The sequence below is a fragment of the Triturus cristatus genome, chromosome 4_1 (genome assembly GCF_964204655.1).
Source record: "Triturus cristatus chromosome 4_1, aTriCri1.1, whole genome shotgun sequence".
NCBI classification, from domain to species: Eukaryota; Metazoa; Chordata; class Amphibia; order Caudata; family Salamandridae; genus Triturus; species Triturus cristatus.
In genome coordinates this window covers 980,124,593-980,138,505 of record NC_140585.1, presented here as the reverse complement: position 1 = coordinate 980,138,505, position 13,913 = coordinate 980,124,593, and the positions used below count along the sequence as shown (strand labels likewise).

Sequence of the window (13,913 nt, the reverse complement as noted above, 5' to 3'; positions counted from 1 at the left end):
ACAAAACTATCTTAATGTACTTTGAAAGTCAAACCTCTGGAGTAGAGGGATCTCGGTGCAATTGATGAAAAATCCCCAAAGTATGAGTGAGAAAAGATCTTCTGATGAAGAACCATAAAGTCCCGCAAGATTTGAACAGTTACTTTACATCTTTGATGGAGTTGAAGCTCAACACTGCCAGTGGCCAGCTGGGGATACATGTGCAGATTAAGCAGAGGAAGTAGCTGAACCCGAAATGTTGGCAATCTGATTCAGAATGCAGAAAATGCTTACAAATAAATTGAAAAGAAAATGTTACAAATGCATACATGGGTGTCGGAGCAAAGACAAAAAAGGCACGAGCAAAATGAATATTGCTGATAAAATTAATGAATTACGAAAACAGTGGTAGGGTAAGAAGAAAATAACTTATTTGTAAATTAAGAGCACCAAATTTCAAAGAATACATCCACCGATGAAACATATATGAGCAACCCCTTAATTACTCACAGAACAGGATAAGCCATCAAGCTCTTACAATGTTGTCCCCAAACCAGGAACTCCCCGAAATTTAGATAGTTGAAAAATATACATGACTAGGGAATCTTTCTTATGTATTGTTTTAGTTGTTGTAAATCTTGCTTCAAAAATATAACAGGAGCTTTGCCCTCATGAATCCATGAAATTACTAGACCTTTGGAAGGTGAAGCATATGGATCAACACTGTCTGAAGGCTGTGAGAACAAACGTTCTCAAGATCACTGTTTACACAAGGCAAAGTTCCGACTGGATGAATTTGAAGTGCACTGTAATGCATTGATGTATTTGTAACAGGATTTATATTTCTGTATTCATAAAGATTGATGAAAATCTAGATATGAAGAGGGACAATTTTAAAGATGTTATTTTTTTATTTTTTTGGGGCTATAAAAACCCTTTCAGTCTAAAATTACCTTAAGTTCCTGGTTTGGAGACGACTTTGTAGTGGCTCCACCAATGACAAATACACTATGCTGCTACAGAAACAACCCTCACCAAGAAAAGCCACTTTGTGTTCTTTACTAATTTCAAACATTTGGGGCCAGAACACAAAATATTTTCCCCTGGCACTATTTCAAGGCAGTGTTTGTTTGCACAAACACCTTCACCACAGCATTATGTAAGCTAATTTCTGGATGTGGTAATGTATGCCACCAATGTGTGTGCATATTTCTTAGATTGCATTTTGCTATACTAGTGAAGGTGTGTTGTTTGTACTGTTTTTGTGCTGAATTATTAAATTGCACTGTTGTGTTTTTATTGAGGTTGTAGTACTGCATTCTGTTTTGAATGTTTTGTTGTATTGTGCCCTCTTATGTTTTGTTGTGTTGTTCTTCTCATTTGTTATGTTAGTGTGCAGCGTTCTGTTGATTACTTAAGATAAGTCAACACAGGCTGCTATTCTTCAGTCCAAAAGCGCAATGTTCCTTCAACGTTTCCGCGACAGACAACTATTTACCAATCCGAGAGATGTTCAAATATAACTCTCTTAAGTTAGCACTTGCATTGCTCACATTATATGACATTGCTCTTGTATTTTTTCAGACCCAGAAACTATGGTCTTAAACGCTATAGAGAAAGTTATTAAATGTATTATTTTGCAAAATTGTTGTATCAAAATTTGTAAACTTCAATCTTAACTAGTACTTTTTCAATCATAACTGTATTTCAGGGCTGCAGAATGCTTTGTGAATCCAACCTCCGATTTCATTACTCTCTAAAATCAGTAGTTCTCAGTTAAATAAACGCAAATAACTCTTTCCATCGGAATGCAAATTTACATTTTGTGGATGAATCTATATGTTTTTTGGCATTAGTGCATCCATGGGCAATCAGAAGAAGGTGACTACTTGACTACTTGTCTCAGGCCTGAGTGAACACACATCCACTGGGCATGATAGATTGCACTCAGCAACGATACAGCCTACAAAGTAGAAAACATTCCATCTTGTTGAGCACTTATAATGGAAGTAAGTATTTGCATCCTGGCTGGATCTTACAGGAGAGTTACTGGAGGGCAGGGAAAGGGTGAGGGCATGGAGCCAAGGTGCCTTCTTCAGTGCCATGCTTCCACAGTATGTAGTAAGCCACATTTACCTTGTCTGCCCTCCTTAGGGTCCAGAATTGCCCCTGATTGAGGCTGTGCCTCAGTGAGACCCTGGACACTGGCTCAGTGCCTACCAGTAGACTCTCCTATTGCACTGAACCTTTCTTTCATTTTAGGGTCCATCTACATGAAATACCACAGCACATCTGAACAAGTCTGAAACAAAGAGAAGCAATCTCTGCTCACTGTGTCCAACTTGTTTTGTCAAAAGTCCATGCATTACTCCCCAAAATTTCGAGTTCCATGTCTGAACTTTAGACGCCTCAGACGCAGAAAAAACGGGCATGACTCTGCGCTGTGCCAGTGTGCCCTAATATGATGCACCATCTGTTCTCTAAAATGTAGGTGTGTGCTTCACTTGCGGTATCACGTCTGTCGCTCTGAAGTCACCTGATCTCAATTGTGACAACTGAGGCTTTCGCTTCTATTCTACCTTTCATCTCGAAGTCATGTTATCTTAAACGTAGGACGGCGCGGCACTAGCAATGCAACTTCGTCTCATAAAATGCAACATTGTGTTTTTTCAATTGTCATACCTGTTAGCTGCTAGTTTGTTTGAGATAAACCCTCCTGGGATCTGAGTCACAATATATCCCCAGAAAAATGAGCCGTGGATGAGCCCCACTGTTTCTGGATCCCAGTTGAACTGTGCTTTCTGTAAAAAGAAAATGCAAATGTTTCATGTTATTTAAATTATGTTTTCTAAACCGACATAATTCTTACTAGAACCTCTATAATTCCAGGCATTTTGGCCCTCATAACAATGTCAGTGGTCGGACAGCTGACTGCTATATCGCGGCGGTCAGGCGACTGCCCGACGAGCAGTCGGCGGTCCGACTGACGAATTAGGATGGGACTACCGTGCTGGCAGTCGGAATGCTGTTTTACACGGTGGCTTGTACCTCAGCCCAGAAAAAGGGACGCAGCACAAATTGCTGTGTAAAAGAGCACTTTGTGCACATCCATGCTCACGGTGCATGTATGTGAGTGGGGGCACTACATGTGCCCTCAGGGCCAATATGCAGTGGCCCACGAGGGACAGAGGCCCTGTTTAGGGCCCCTAAAGTCCCTTTCTGACAGCCTTTTCATAGCAGTCGGACCGGCATGAAAAGGATGTGGGAAAAGGACATCGTAATATTGACGACGGAGCCTGCCTCTGCACCACTGCGATTCCGACAGCCGCCCGCCGGTACATATGATTCTGTGGATGATCTCCCCTCTGACCGCTTGTGCTCCAACCGCAGGTATTGATATCCGTCAGTCGGACCGCAGGGCTATCTGTCGGTGCGACCTTCATCGACAGCCTGTCTGTGGCAGTCCGACCGACATCATAATGAGGGCCCTCGTTCCAAGTCTAGAATAGACTAGCAAGCCATATCATATTTGAAAACAATGCAGGAAATATATGAACCTTTGGAGAAAACCACCTATTTGCACATCATTGCAACTTTATTGGTTTGTATTATCGTTTTCAAATGTTATTTTCTAGGACTTCACGCAGATATCTAATTTTTATGCCTTTAAGAGGTGCATTTATGTCCAATTGAAAATCAGGATTAAATGTATTTTCGATGTCACCATAATATTGGTTCCATTAATGAGAGGGACAAAAAGCATGATGTTATTTACTTGTAAAAATAGGTCCTGCTAAAGGGTGAAAGTGATCTGAAACAGCAAAGAGATATTAATTATATGGAATTTGATAACTACACTCTTTACACAAGGTAGGTTTATCGGCATGAACAGATCATCTGTGAACTGGTTTCAAAGTCATAATTCATATTGCATTTGGAGTACAGAAAGGACGTATCCTGACAAGACGAAAACCATATTTCCAATTTCACTGTTCACAGGATTCAAAATACTTCCTGTAGAGAGCTAGAGGACATAGAATACTTGATTTCCTTAGTGTCTCTAACTGAGGGCCTGATTACGATCTTGGCGGACAGGGTTGCTCCATCACAAACGTGACGGATATCTCGTCTGCTAAATTACAATTCCATTATATCCTACGGAACTTGTAATTTGGCGGATGGAATATCCATCACGTTTGTGACGGAGTATTCCATCCGCAAAGATCATAATCAGGCCCTAAATTCCTTAAAGTGAAAATTCAATTCTCTACCGAACCTGGTAGCTCACAGGTCCCAAAATTCAAGCATGAATTGGTCAAAAGCATTCAGAGAAAATGGCTCTTAATTGAGTTATCTTGAGACTTCCTCCTAGAATTACTGTGCAAACATTGTCATACATTCCCCAAACACTAGACCTGATTGTAACATTGTAGAGCGTTCGGCTCACAAGAAACAAGAGTTGTATGAATTCCCAGTTACATGTACAAATAAAAACTTTGGGGTCTATTAGGATGGTGGATGGATGGCAGCCGCCGGGCCGGCGGTGACAACCGCCGGACCGACGGCGGAGATCCGCCCGCGATTGCAACCCTGAAAACCGCCAGTCCCATTAGCATGGCAGTGATGACCATGGCGGTGAGAATCTCCGCCCGCTAACTTTTCCGCCGATACCAGTCCACACGCATGCCTAGCGGGCGGAACTGGACCGCTACAATGATGCCGGTGCAGGGCCAGGCTCCGCCGGCCTAATTATGATGCCGGCGGTAGCCAGCCTTTCCGCGGCAATGGAACCGCCATGGATAAGCATGCAGATAATGTCTCTGGGGGCCTATTGCGGGCCCCCAATGTGTTGGGGGGTTTGGGTGCACTGGGGGGGTACCCATGGTACCCCCTACATGTCTCTGTACCAGGTGGCAGGCACTGTGCAGTGCCTGCCACGCAGTGCAGTGACATGCATGACATGCTCCTGTTCACAACGCGGCAGTGCTGCTGGTAGCAGCAACCGCCGCAATGTTAATCGCCAGAATCCGACCGCCGCGGTCGGATTTTGACTGCAGAGCATGTTAATTGGACCGGCGGTTATGCCGCGGTCCTTCCGGTCGGTCTTTTCCCGCTACCATGGTGGTCGGGGAGAATTTCCGACCGCCATCCTAATAGGCCCCTTTATGTTATGTTATGTCATGTTATGTTATGCAGATTTGTAGAGCACACCATCACCTGGGAGGGTATCCTGTGCTGAGAAAGATACTTCTACTAAGGTTCACGTGGTTAGCCTCCATCAAATTCAGACTTTTTTATTGCCACAGGCAATGAACAATGGCAGGGGGTTAGTGGACTATCCAGATACATATCAGAGGATGTGAAGGTCCCACTCCATTAGAATTATAACTCTTGCAGAAATAGCGCAACTCTGTGTGTTTCACCTGGAGATTTTACCTGCTGCAAGCAGGCAGTCACTGGTGAAATACCAGGAAAAAGATTTGAGAATTATATGGTAAACCCAATCAATTCCTGCATTGGTTTTCCCTGGAAACTTGTACTCCCCATTATATCCCACATCATGGAATAACCAGGACCCCCCAACTTGCCGAGGAAGGAAATAGCTGGGATTATTCAGGGTGTCTCAAAATGAGGGCGCTAGTCATTGTTGTCGATATAAAAAAGAACTCACAAAGCCAGTAAGCCGGGGTAGAACGTGCTAATGCATGGAAACACAGTACCTGTACTTTAAAGCCAGATTAATGTCAGAAACCAAAAACAGATTAAATAGAAAGCTCTCTTACCTTTATTATAGTCCTGTTTTTGTTTCTTTGAGAAAAGAAAGCTGGATGGCAATTCGATTTCCATTATAGTCCTCTATTGGTTTCTATGTCATAGAAACGAAAGAAGAACTGTAACGAAGTCCCCTGCCTTCATTTAACAAAGAAAGAAAAAAACACACATTACCTCCATGTACATTTTCCTCTCATACTCCTTACATGTGAGTTAATCTCTCTTCTTTGAGGACATTGATTACCAAGCTCAACTTTGAATACTTCTCCAAACCATTCTGGCCACTGTCTACCCAGAAGAATGGAAATATTTTATTTTCTTGGATGTGTTCATGGAAGGATGATACGGCCCAGAAATATGTGCATCTGAGGCTTCTTCTCACTGGATCCAGATTTACAATACCTGGCTCATCCCTGCATATCAGCAGGGATGTTCCAGGTATTATGCGTGATGTTAGAAACACCTTGTGCCACCATGGAAGCACCGCATTCACAGGGCGGGCACCGTGGCGCAAGGATAGACAGATGTGTGACGCATCTGTCAGTGTGTAGGTGACGCAGTGCTGGAGTCATGGCACAAGTGCGACGCTACTCCAGCACTGCTCAGGGGCGCCCTATACTTGCTGTACTGCTTCACTCCTTACGCCTGCTACAAGCAGGCATACATTTTTGATGCAGCCGGGACGTAAAAGTGACTCAGTGAAATCTTGTAGATTTCACTGCATCACTTTTACGGGGCTTTACTGCGACATAACGCCCACCCTGCTTACATTATACCTGACGCAGATATAATGTAGAGCAGAGCTTTACAACGTGACGCATCTCACTAGATGCATCACGTTGTAAATATGTTGCATAGTGGCGCATTGTTTATGCCGCCGCTGCGTCACAAAAGTGACAGCGGCGTACAAATGTCGCAAGGGGCTTGTAAATCTGCCCCAAAGTCTTCAGTCAACAACAGGAAAATATGAAATCAGTCGAAAACAAAAAAAGTATTCCGCCAGTAAGCACTTTCGGGAGAAGCAGATGAATTGGCTACACAAGAGCTTTTAGCCCCATTTCTGAGTATTTCCAATACTCAGCACTTCCAAGGCAAATCCCGGGTACCGCCTGCCTCCTCCAACCCTCCTCCTCCACCCCCAAAGGCATGACTATGCCAAGGACTCACCAGTAAGAGGGAGTCTGTTTTACTTTCACAAACTCTGGATGAGGTCGGTGATGGATACCTGGCCGCTGCAGTTTGCAGGTAGAAGGATACAGCATAGATTTCAAAGACCTCTCTCATGGTCATTTTCCCCAGTCTCTGGTTCCTTGAAATCCTGGCTGCTTAATGGCTCTTTTAAAGAGGATTCAGCTTCTACTGGACAAAGCAGTGATAATTCTAGTTTCTCAGTAAGAAATGCTCCGGGGATATTACTCCATACAGTTTATATGAGCTCTTTTTTTAACAGACTTTCAACAGGCCTTTTTCTTTTAAGAGAGGAGGGTGAAATTTAGGTCCCAATTATCATGGAGAAATGGCATCAATGCTGACTTACTTACCTGCTTGTGGACATTTACATCTGTATCCCTTAGTTCACCACCTCCTCATATTCTGAAGCCCTGTGTCTCAGGACTACAAGCCTTTAATTCCTGTTACTCCGGCTGTACAACAAGATCTCCAATGGTGGTTAATCGCAGCCCCTTTAGAAAGAGGGTTCTCAGGAATCCCCGTAACTCTGAAGATAGATACGACAGATGCAAGCAAAGGGGGGGTGCAAATGGTGCAAATTTAAGATCCCAATTCTTCCAATTGGAAAGAACTGGTGCAGTTCTCAAAGCAATAATACTCTTTCACTACTTTGCAGGGCCAAGCGGGTTGTGTACAGATGTGCAGTCAGATTGTCAAGTCCTTTATCTATCACCAGCTAGGAATGTGTTAATCCCTTTTTCTCCTTTACCAAAAGATAAGCCTAAGGGCTGAGGAGAATCTCTGTTCTCTACCAGCAGCTTATCTTCCAGGGAACGAGAATGTGCCTGCAGATCTATTGAGTCTGACATTTCTCTCCTCAGTATCCCTGTGTCTGTGCTCTTTTCGCTTCAGAGAAATTATGAGGATGTTCCGTCCTTAATGACTAGACCTATTTACCACAGAAGACAAAGTTCTCCTTCCCCAATTCTGCAGCCTCATCCCTTGCAGTCAAACCTGGGCAATAGATACACTGTTGATTGTCTGGCCTTTTAGTCTTCTCTATTGCTTTCCACCTAATCAACTGATCCCTAGGGAAATTCAGAATAAACAGCAGAATGAAGCAGAAAACTGCTGATAGGTCGAGCCTGGAAGAGAAGACCTTGCTATCACTTCCTCCTTCAACTGTCTGTTCAGCCTCATTGGGTATTTCCTCTGAGGCCCCTTCTTTGTCTCAACATCCTACAGAGATTGAGTCTAGAGGTGTGGCACTTGAAAGGAGGAGCCTAGTGGCATAGGGTTGTTCCCTTGAGGTTGCAGAATGCATTCAGCAATTCTGGAGGCCTTCCACCTTAAAAACATGGAGCCTCCATTGGCGCAATTTTGAATCTTGGTGCAGGGATAGGCACTGTTATACTACATCTTGTGACCCTAAAAGAATCCTTGGCTTCCTTAGGGATGGCTTCCTTCTTGACCCAGCGGTTTATACCGTTAGTAGTCGATAGGCAGCCATTCAAGGCTCTACGGTGAACATGTCCAACCTATTATTCCCCTAGCTACATGGAGTTTTTTTCTTAAATGTCTAACTGTCCATTTTTCCATTCCGGGCTGGGATCTTCCTTTATTTCTTCAGGAAGTTCAAGACCCACCTTTCGAGCCATTAGAGACAGTAGACTTCAGGTGTCTAAGGTGGTTTTCTTGGTTGCCATTTGTTTTGGTAGGAAGGTGGGTGAGATTGGGGCTCTTTTATGCACTCCTCCATTCTTAAGGTTTTTCGCAGACAAAGTTCTTGTCCATCATTTCTCCCCAAGGATCGCACTGTTTTTCATTGCTCTTCAGACATTGTCTTGCCTGTTTTCTATCCTAACCCACTTTCTCAAAAAGAAGGATAACTAAACACTTCAGATGTCTATAGAGCACTCTCTAGCTACTTACAGAGAACGTCTTCTTTCTGCAAAGTAGACTCCCTTTTTATCACTAGTGGTTTTTCTGGGTGATGTCTCAAGCTTTTAGGCTTCAAGGTGGATCAATATAGAAATTCCCACATCTCATGAGATTGCAGGCCAAGAGCTTCCAATGTTTGATGTTAGGAATATCAACAAGAGGCCTGACTGCTTCCTGGGCTGTCTTTAAGGGAGCATCCCTTAAGTTTATTTGGTATGCTGCCACTTGAGCATTCCACACAAAGTTATGGCACACATCATTTACAGCTCAGAGAAGATGCATCCACAGACTTTGGTTCACATGTTCTGACATCTGTTCCTTCTGTATAACTTGACTGTTTAGGTTTTAGTTTCTGCTAATGGAACCTTAATAAATTCATGGATGTAAGAAATTGTGTTATTAGATGAAGGTGGGTCAGTACCCACCTCAAATAATCTTCACAGTCCTTGTCAAGGTGAACTCCAAAAGTTGCTAAATCAACCCGTGCTTAACCCACTAGTAGCTCGGCACAAGTGCAGACAGGCTTAACATAGAGCCAATGTGGAAAGTAATTATGCAGTACTCAAACAGTAATAAAGTAAAAACACAATACAAAAACCATCCAAAACCGGTTTTTAATTATAGAGAATATTTTAATAAATAAAATGACATCAAAACGATAATAATCCAATCAGTAGTTTTTGGTAAAAATAGCGCTAAAAAGGCACGAAGCACCACTTGCAGATATTTGCCATGCTGAATAGTGACAAAGTCAAAAGTACATAATGACCATGATGGAGAGCCGGTCAGGTATGGGACAAGGTGCCTCCTGCTGGTAGTGGTACCTTTAGTCCTTGTTACGAGGGTTGCGTAATACTGTGATGTGAGGCTCTGCATCATGTTGCTTTGATTCTGTCGTGCTGTTTATCAGCTGCTAAGCAGTGATGGGATGTGAGGCTCTGTGTCACTCTGCGTTGGACCTAGTGCAACAGCGCTCAGGAGCTGCAAGGTACTGTGATGCAAGGTCCTTGCATTGTGCCGCATTGGATCCATTAAAGCAGCCGATCAGGAGCTGCAAAGTACTGCAATGTGAGGCCCTTACATCGTCCTGCATCAAATCCGGCGAGGAGGCCAATCAGGAGCTACAGTGCAAGTCCCTATGTCACTCTGCATCACGGTGTGTCAGATCCGGTGAAACCTTCAGTTGAGAGGGAGGAGTACATTCTCATTTCATTCAAGGGTCGAGGACCAAAGGCAATTGGAGGGGGTAATGACACACTCCCACAGAGACAAGCAGAGATGACCAGGTCAGACCCAATTGGGTCTGGTCAGCTGTAAAGCAAGAGAGGCCTTGGGATGCTTGTTGTAAACCTGCAACTCCAACAGAAGGTCAGCCAACTGACCCTAAGAGTGACTTCTGGGCACCTGATTTCAAAGCAGCAGGTCTAGTCTTCCTTCTTCAAATCAAAGAGCAGACCTCCGTCTGAATCTTCTCAGGTCCAGTAGTCCTCTGATGAAAAGTTCTGGGGTAGCCACTTTTATGCCCAGAGTCAGACTGTGGGTGGGGCAACCCCCTTTAGCCCACTCCTTAACTGGATCTGGTCAATTCTTCCCATTCCCCTTTCTGGCTCCAGCATTGCTGGTGAAACAAAGGCCAGGCAGGTACAGGAGTTATCTATATGTGCCAGTCACAGGGCAGGCATCTTCTTAAGTCAGAAAGGAACTAGGCATAGACCTCAGGCTAGCATTTGAACCTCAGGAAGTATCTGGGTACAACCCCGCACCCTCCCGGCCATCCAGGTCAATAGAGGAACACCCTTCCCCACACCCAAGGCCAGTTTGTCCCCTGACAAGAGCATCATTAACAGTCATGTGACCCTGGACACTGTCAGAAAGCCACATTGGTTTAGGTAGAAAACTGCTAACTTTCTAAAAGTTTCAAAGTGTGTCTGGATGGAACGCACCACGGTAGTACACACCAATATTAAGTACAATTGTGGATTAAAACACAGGAGTGCACTCTACTACTCACCTAATAACTTTCTAAAAGTGGCATTTTCAAAATAGTAATCTAAAATCCGACTGTACCACTACAGAGGATTTTACATTACAATTAAAATAACTGGAAGAAGTATTTCTTTAGCTGTTCCCAAACTGAAGTTATTGATTATTAAATATAATAAGGTAATCCACTGTTTGTCTATGGGAGGCTAGCTTTGCCACAGAGAAAAATTACTTTTTTTTTTTACTGCCAGGACATGTAAAACTTAAGCAGGGCCGGCTTTAGTGTTGGTGGTGCCCTGTGCGACTATGTTTGTTGGTGCCCCCCCAATGACCACCTCCTCCTTGGATTCTCTCACTAGCACCCTTTAACAGTGACCAAGTCTTCATAACCACACTCTCTCAGATGCATTGAATTAGTTATATAGCGCCACTCATACCAGTGTAGGGTATCCGAGCATTTTGCATCACACACACATTACACAGAGACAATCAATCATACGTGTGTAAATCAGTGTATAGGAAATGTTACATAAGCCAAGGGACCAAGGGCCATATGTAGGTAATTTATATTTACCGATTCTTAAATACCGAATTTTACCGATTTGGTATTTATGAATCGGTAAATATAATGTAGGTAAAAAATCGGTAAATATTACCGATTCGGTAATATTCGGTATTACTGATTCTTTATTAACCGAATCGGTAATAAGGAATACCTTCCCATTCATTCCTATGGGCCTGGAGGCCCATAGAAATGAATGGGAAGCCATTGACTATTACCGATTCAGTAAATACCGAATCGGTAATAGGGGAAGCAGATACAAGGGTGGCAGGGTGTCACATTGACAACCTGTTGCACCCCTGAATTGTGCATGTGTGCACATGTGGCGCACATACATGCCCTAAGGGCATGTATGTCTGCCACATGGCATATCTAGAAAAGCACAAAAGTGCTTTTTAACAGGTATTCAGTATTTACCACCAACCTGTAGTTGGTGGTAAATAACGAATCCTTGAAACAAAAAAGCACTCACTTGAGTGCTCCCTACATAGGATTTGAGGATTCGGTAATTTACCGAATCGGTACTTTACCGATTTCTTAAAATACCGATTCGGTAAATTACCGAATCCTGAAAACCTGCCTCCTACATTGGAAAGGGCTAAATACCGGTCGGTAACGGGAAAATTACCGATTTTCGGCCGTTACCGACCGGTATTTAGCTATCTACATATGGCCCTAAATGTGTAGGAGTCACATGTCATCCATACTGGTAGGCAGTATAGTTTAAGAGTGCTTGGTGTGGAGAAGCACAAACTCAGAATCGAAAAAGAAACAGCATAGTTGGGAGTTTTCTTTCATAATAAGAATCGATTTCTAGCCAAATTAACCCTTTATGCAACATTAATCAATGTTCTAATGTATACTTTGCAGTGTGTATGCAGTTCTATGATATAAGTTAATAGCTCACTGTTGAATATTAGGACTTTAAGTTCTAAATTGCAAGTAACAAAAGGATGTCTCTTTTAAAAGCAGTAACCTGCTGATCTGTTTACATTCTATGCACTCTGTAATCGACTAAGTACACGTTCTTTGCAGCAGGCATATTAACCCTCTGCACTAACTTCACATAAGTCAAAACCTCAACTACACAAAACGCTGATCTCTCTCCAGGAAGATAATTAATCACACAAGTTATCTTGACATTTTTGTGAGGCCTGGTAATTGCCGTGGGAAAAAACGCTGCAGCAAGTGCTGCAAAAACATAATAAACTTGCAAACACGGCGCCCCCAGAAAGCCAGCACCCAGTGCGGTGGCACTGGTCGCACGGCCCTAGAGCCGGCCCTTAACTTCAGTACACATGTCCTACTTTTTAAGTATCATGCACCTTGCTCTACAGCCTTTATGGCCTATCTTAGGGGTTGACTTTTAAGTTTTAAAAAAGAAGTTTTAGGCTGTCAAAATGTTTATTTTGCAAAAATATCACCAAAAAATATTGATTACCCTAATACCAAGCTCCTGTACTTCAAACAATATCACATATAAAAATATTGTCACCAAAAATATCTAAACTACCCAAACATCAAAAAACTAAAATAACGAAGCACTAAATAGCAGCACCACATGAAGTACACTAAACATAACAAAATTATCAGTTACTAAAATTTCAACAAAAAATATTGCTATTATAACAATAAAAAACAAAGGGCCACATGTATCAAAGATTTTGCATTCGCAAATGGTATTAATCGGTAATTTCAACAGTTTGAGAATGCAAAATAGCCTTTCAAGTTGTATGAAAGGCTTTGTAGTTGCAATTTTAGGTAATTGCAAAAATAGCGTTTACCTAAAATTGTGACTACAAATAGGGAATCGCAATTTGCGATTCTCTTTCACATGTACCAAGCATTTTCTAAATGCAAACTGTGCATTTATGAAAATGACTCCAAGTCGATGGTAACCATGTGCAAATTTTGAAAAATGCACAAAAATGCATTTTTTCAAAGAGCCCCTAGGGCATCTGTGCGCTTTACATGTGCAAATGTGTTTATGGGGGTGCTTCAGGGGGGCCTTAGGCCCACGGGCACCCTTGGCTCTGCATAACCTAATTTGCAGTTAATACTTAGGTAATCGCAAATTAGCTCATGCAAAACCAATCACACCTATGGGCCTTTAGGCCCATAGTAACGAATGGAGTAGTATTACCTAATAGCGATTACCTATTTACCGAATCACTATTTGGTTATTTTAAAGAATCGCTAAATCTTTGACAATTCCTTACATAATTAGCATTTTGCAATTACCAAATAGTGGTTCTGTAAATATCGCTATTTGGTAATTGCAAAATACTTTTTTGATACATGTGACCCAAAGCACCTAAAGATTAAATACATACAATTATCATAATTACAACACACACCAAAAATATAATACAAAAAATCTGCAAACATTATTATGTAAATATTTTATTTAATATATTACTCTAAAATTTACTACAATTAACACATTTATAACTTTATTATAAAATATTTGTACAACACAACAAAACAAACAATAATTAGTGTTGAC

The 13,913-nt window shown here is 42.3% G+C and overlaps 1 protein-coding gene across 1 annotated transcript in view; it reads right to left on the bottom strand.

Moving 5' to 3' along the window:
* SLC17A8 (solute carrier family 17 member 8) overlaps positions 1-13,913 on the bottom strand; it is a 332,347-nt gene that overhangs the window by 207,403 nt on the left and 111,031 nt on the right. Inside the window, exon 3 of the mRNA XM_085650684.1 lies at positions 2,662-2,780. Coding sequence (XP_085506810.1) covers positions 2,662-2,780 — 119 coding nt within the window. The remainder of the gene's footprint in view (positions 1-2,661; positions 2,781-13,913) is intronic.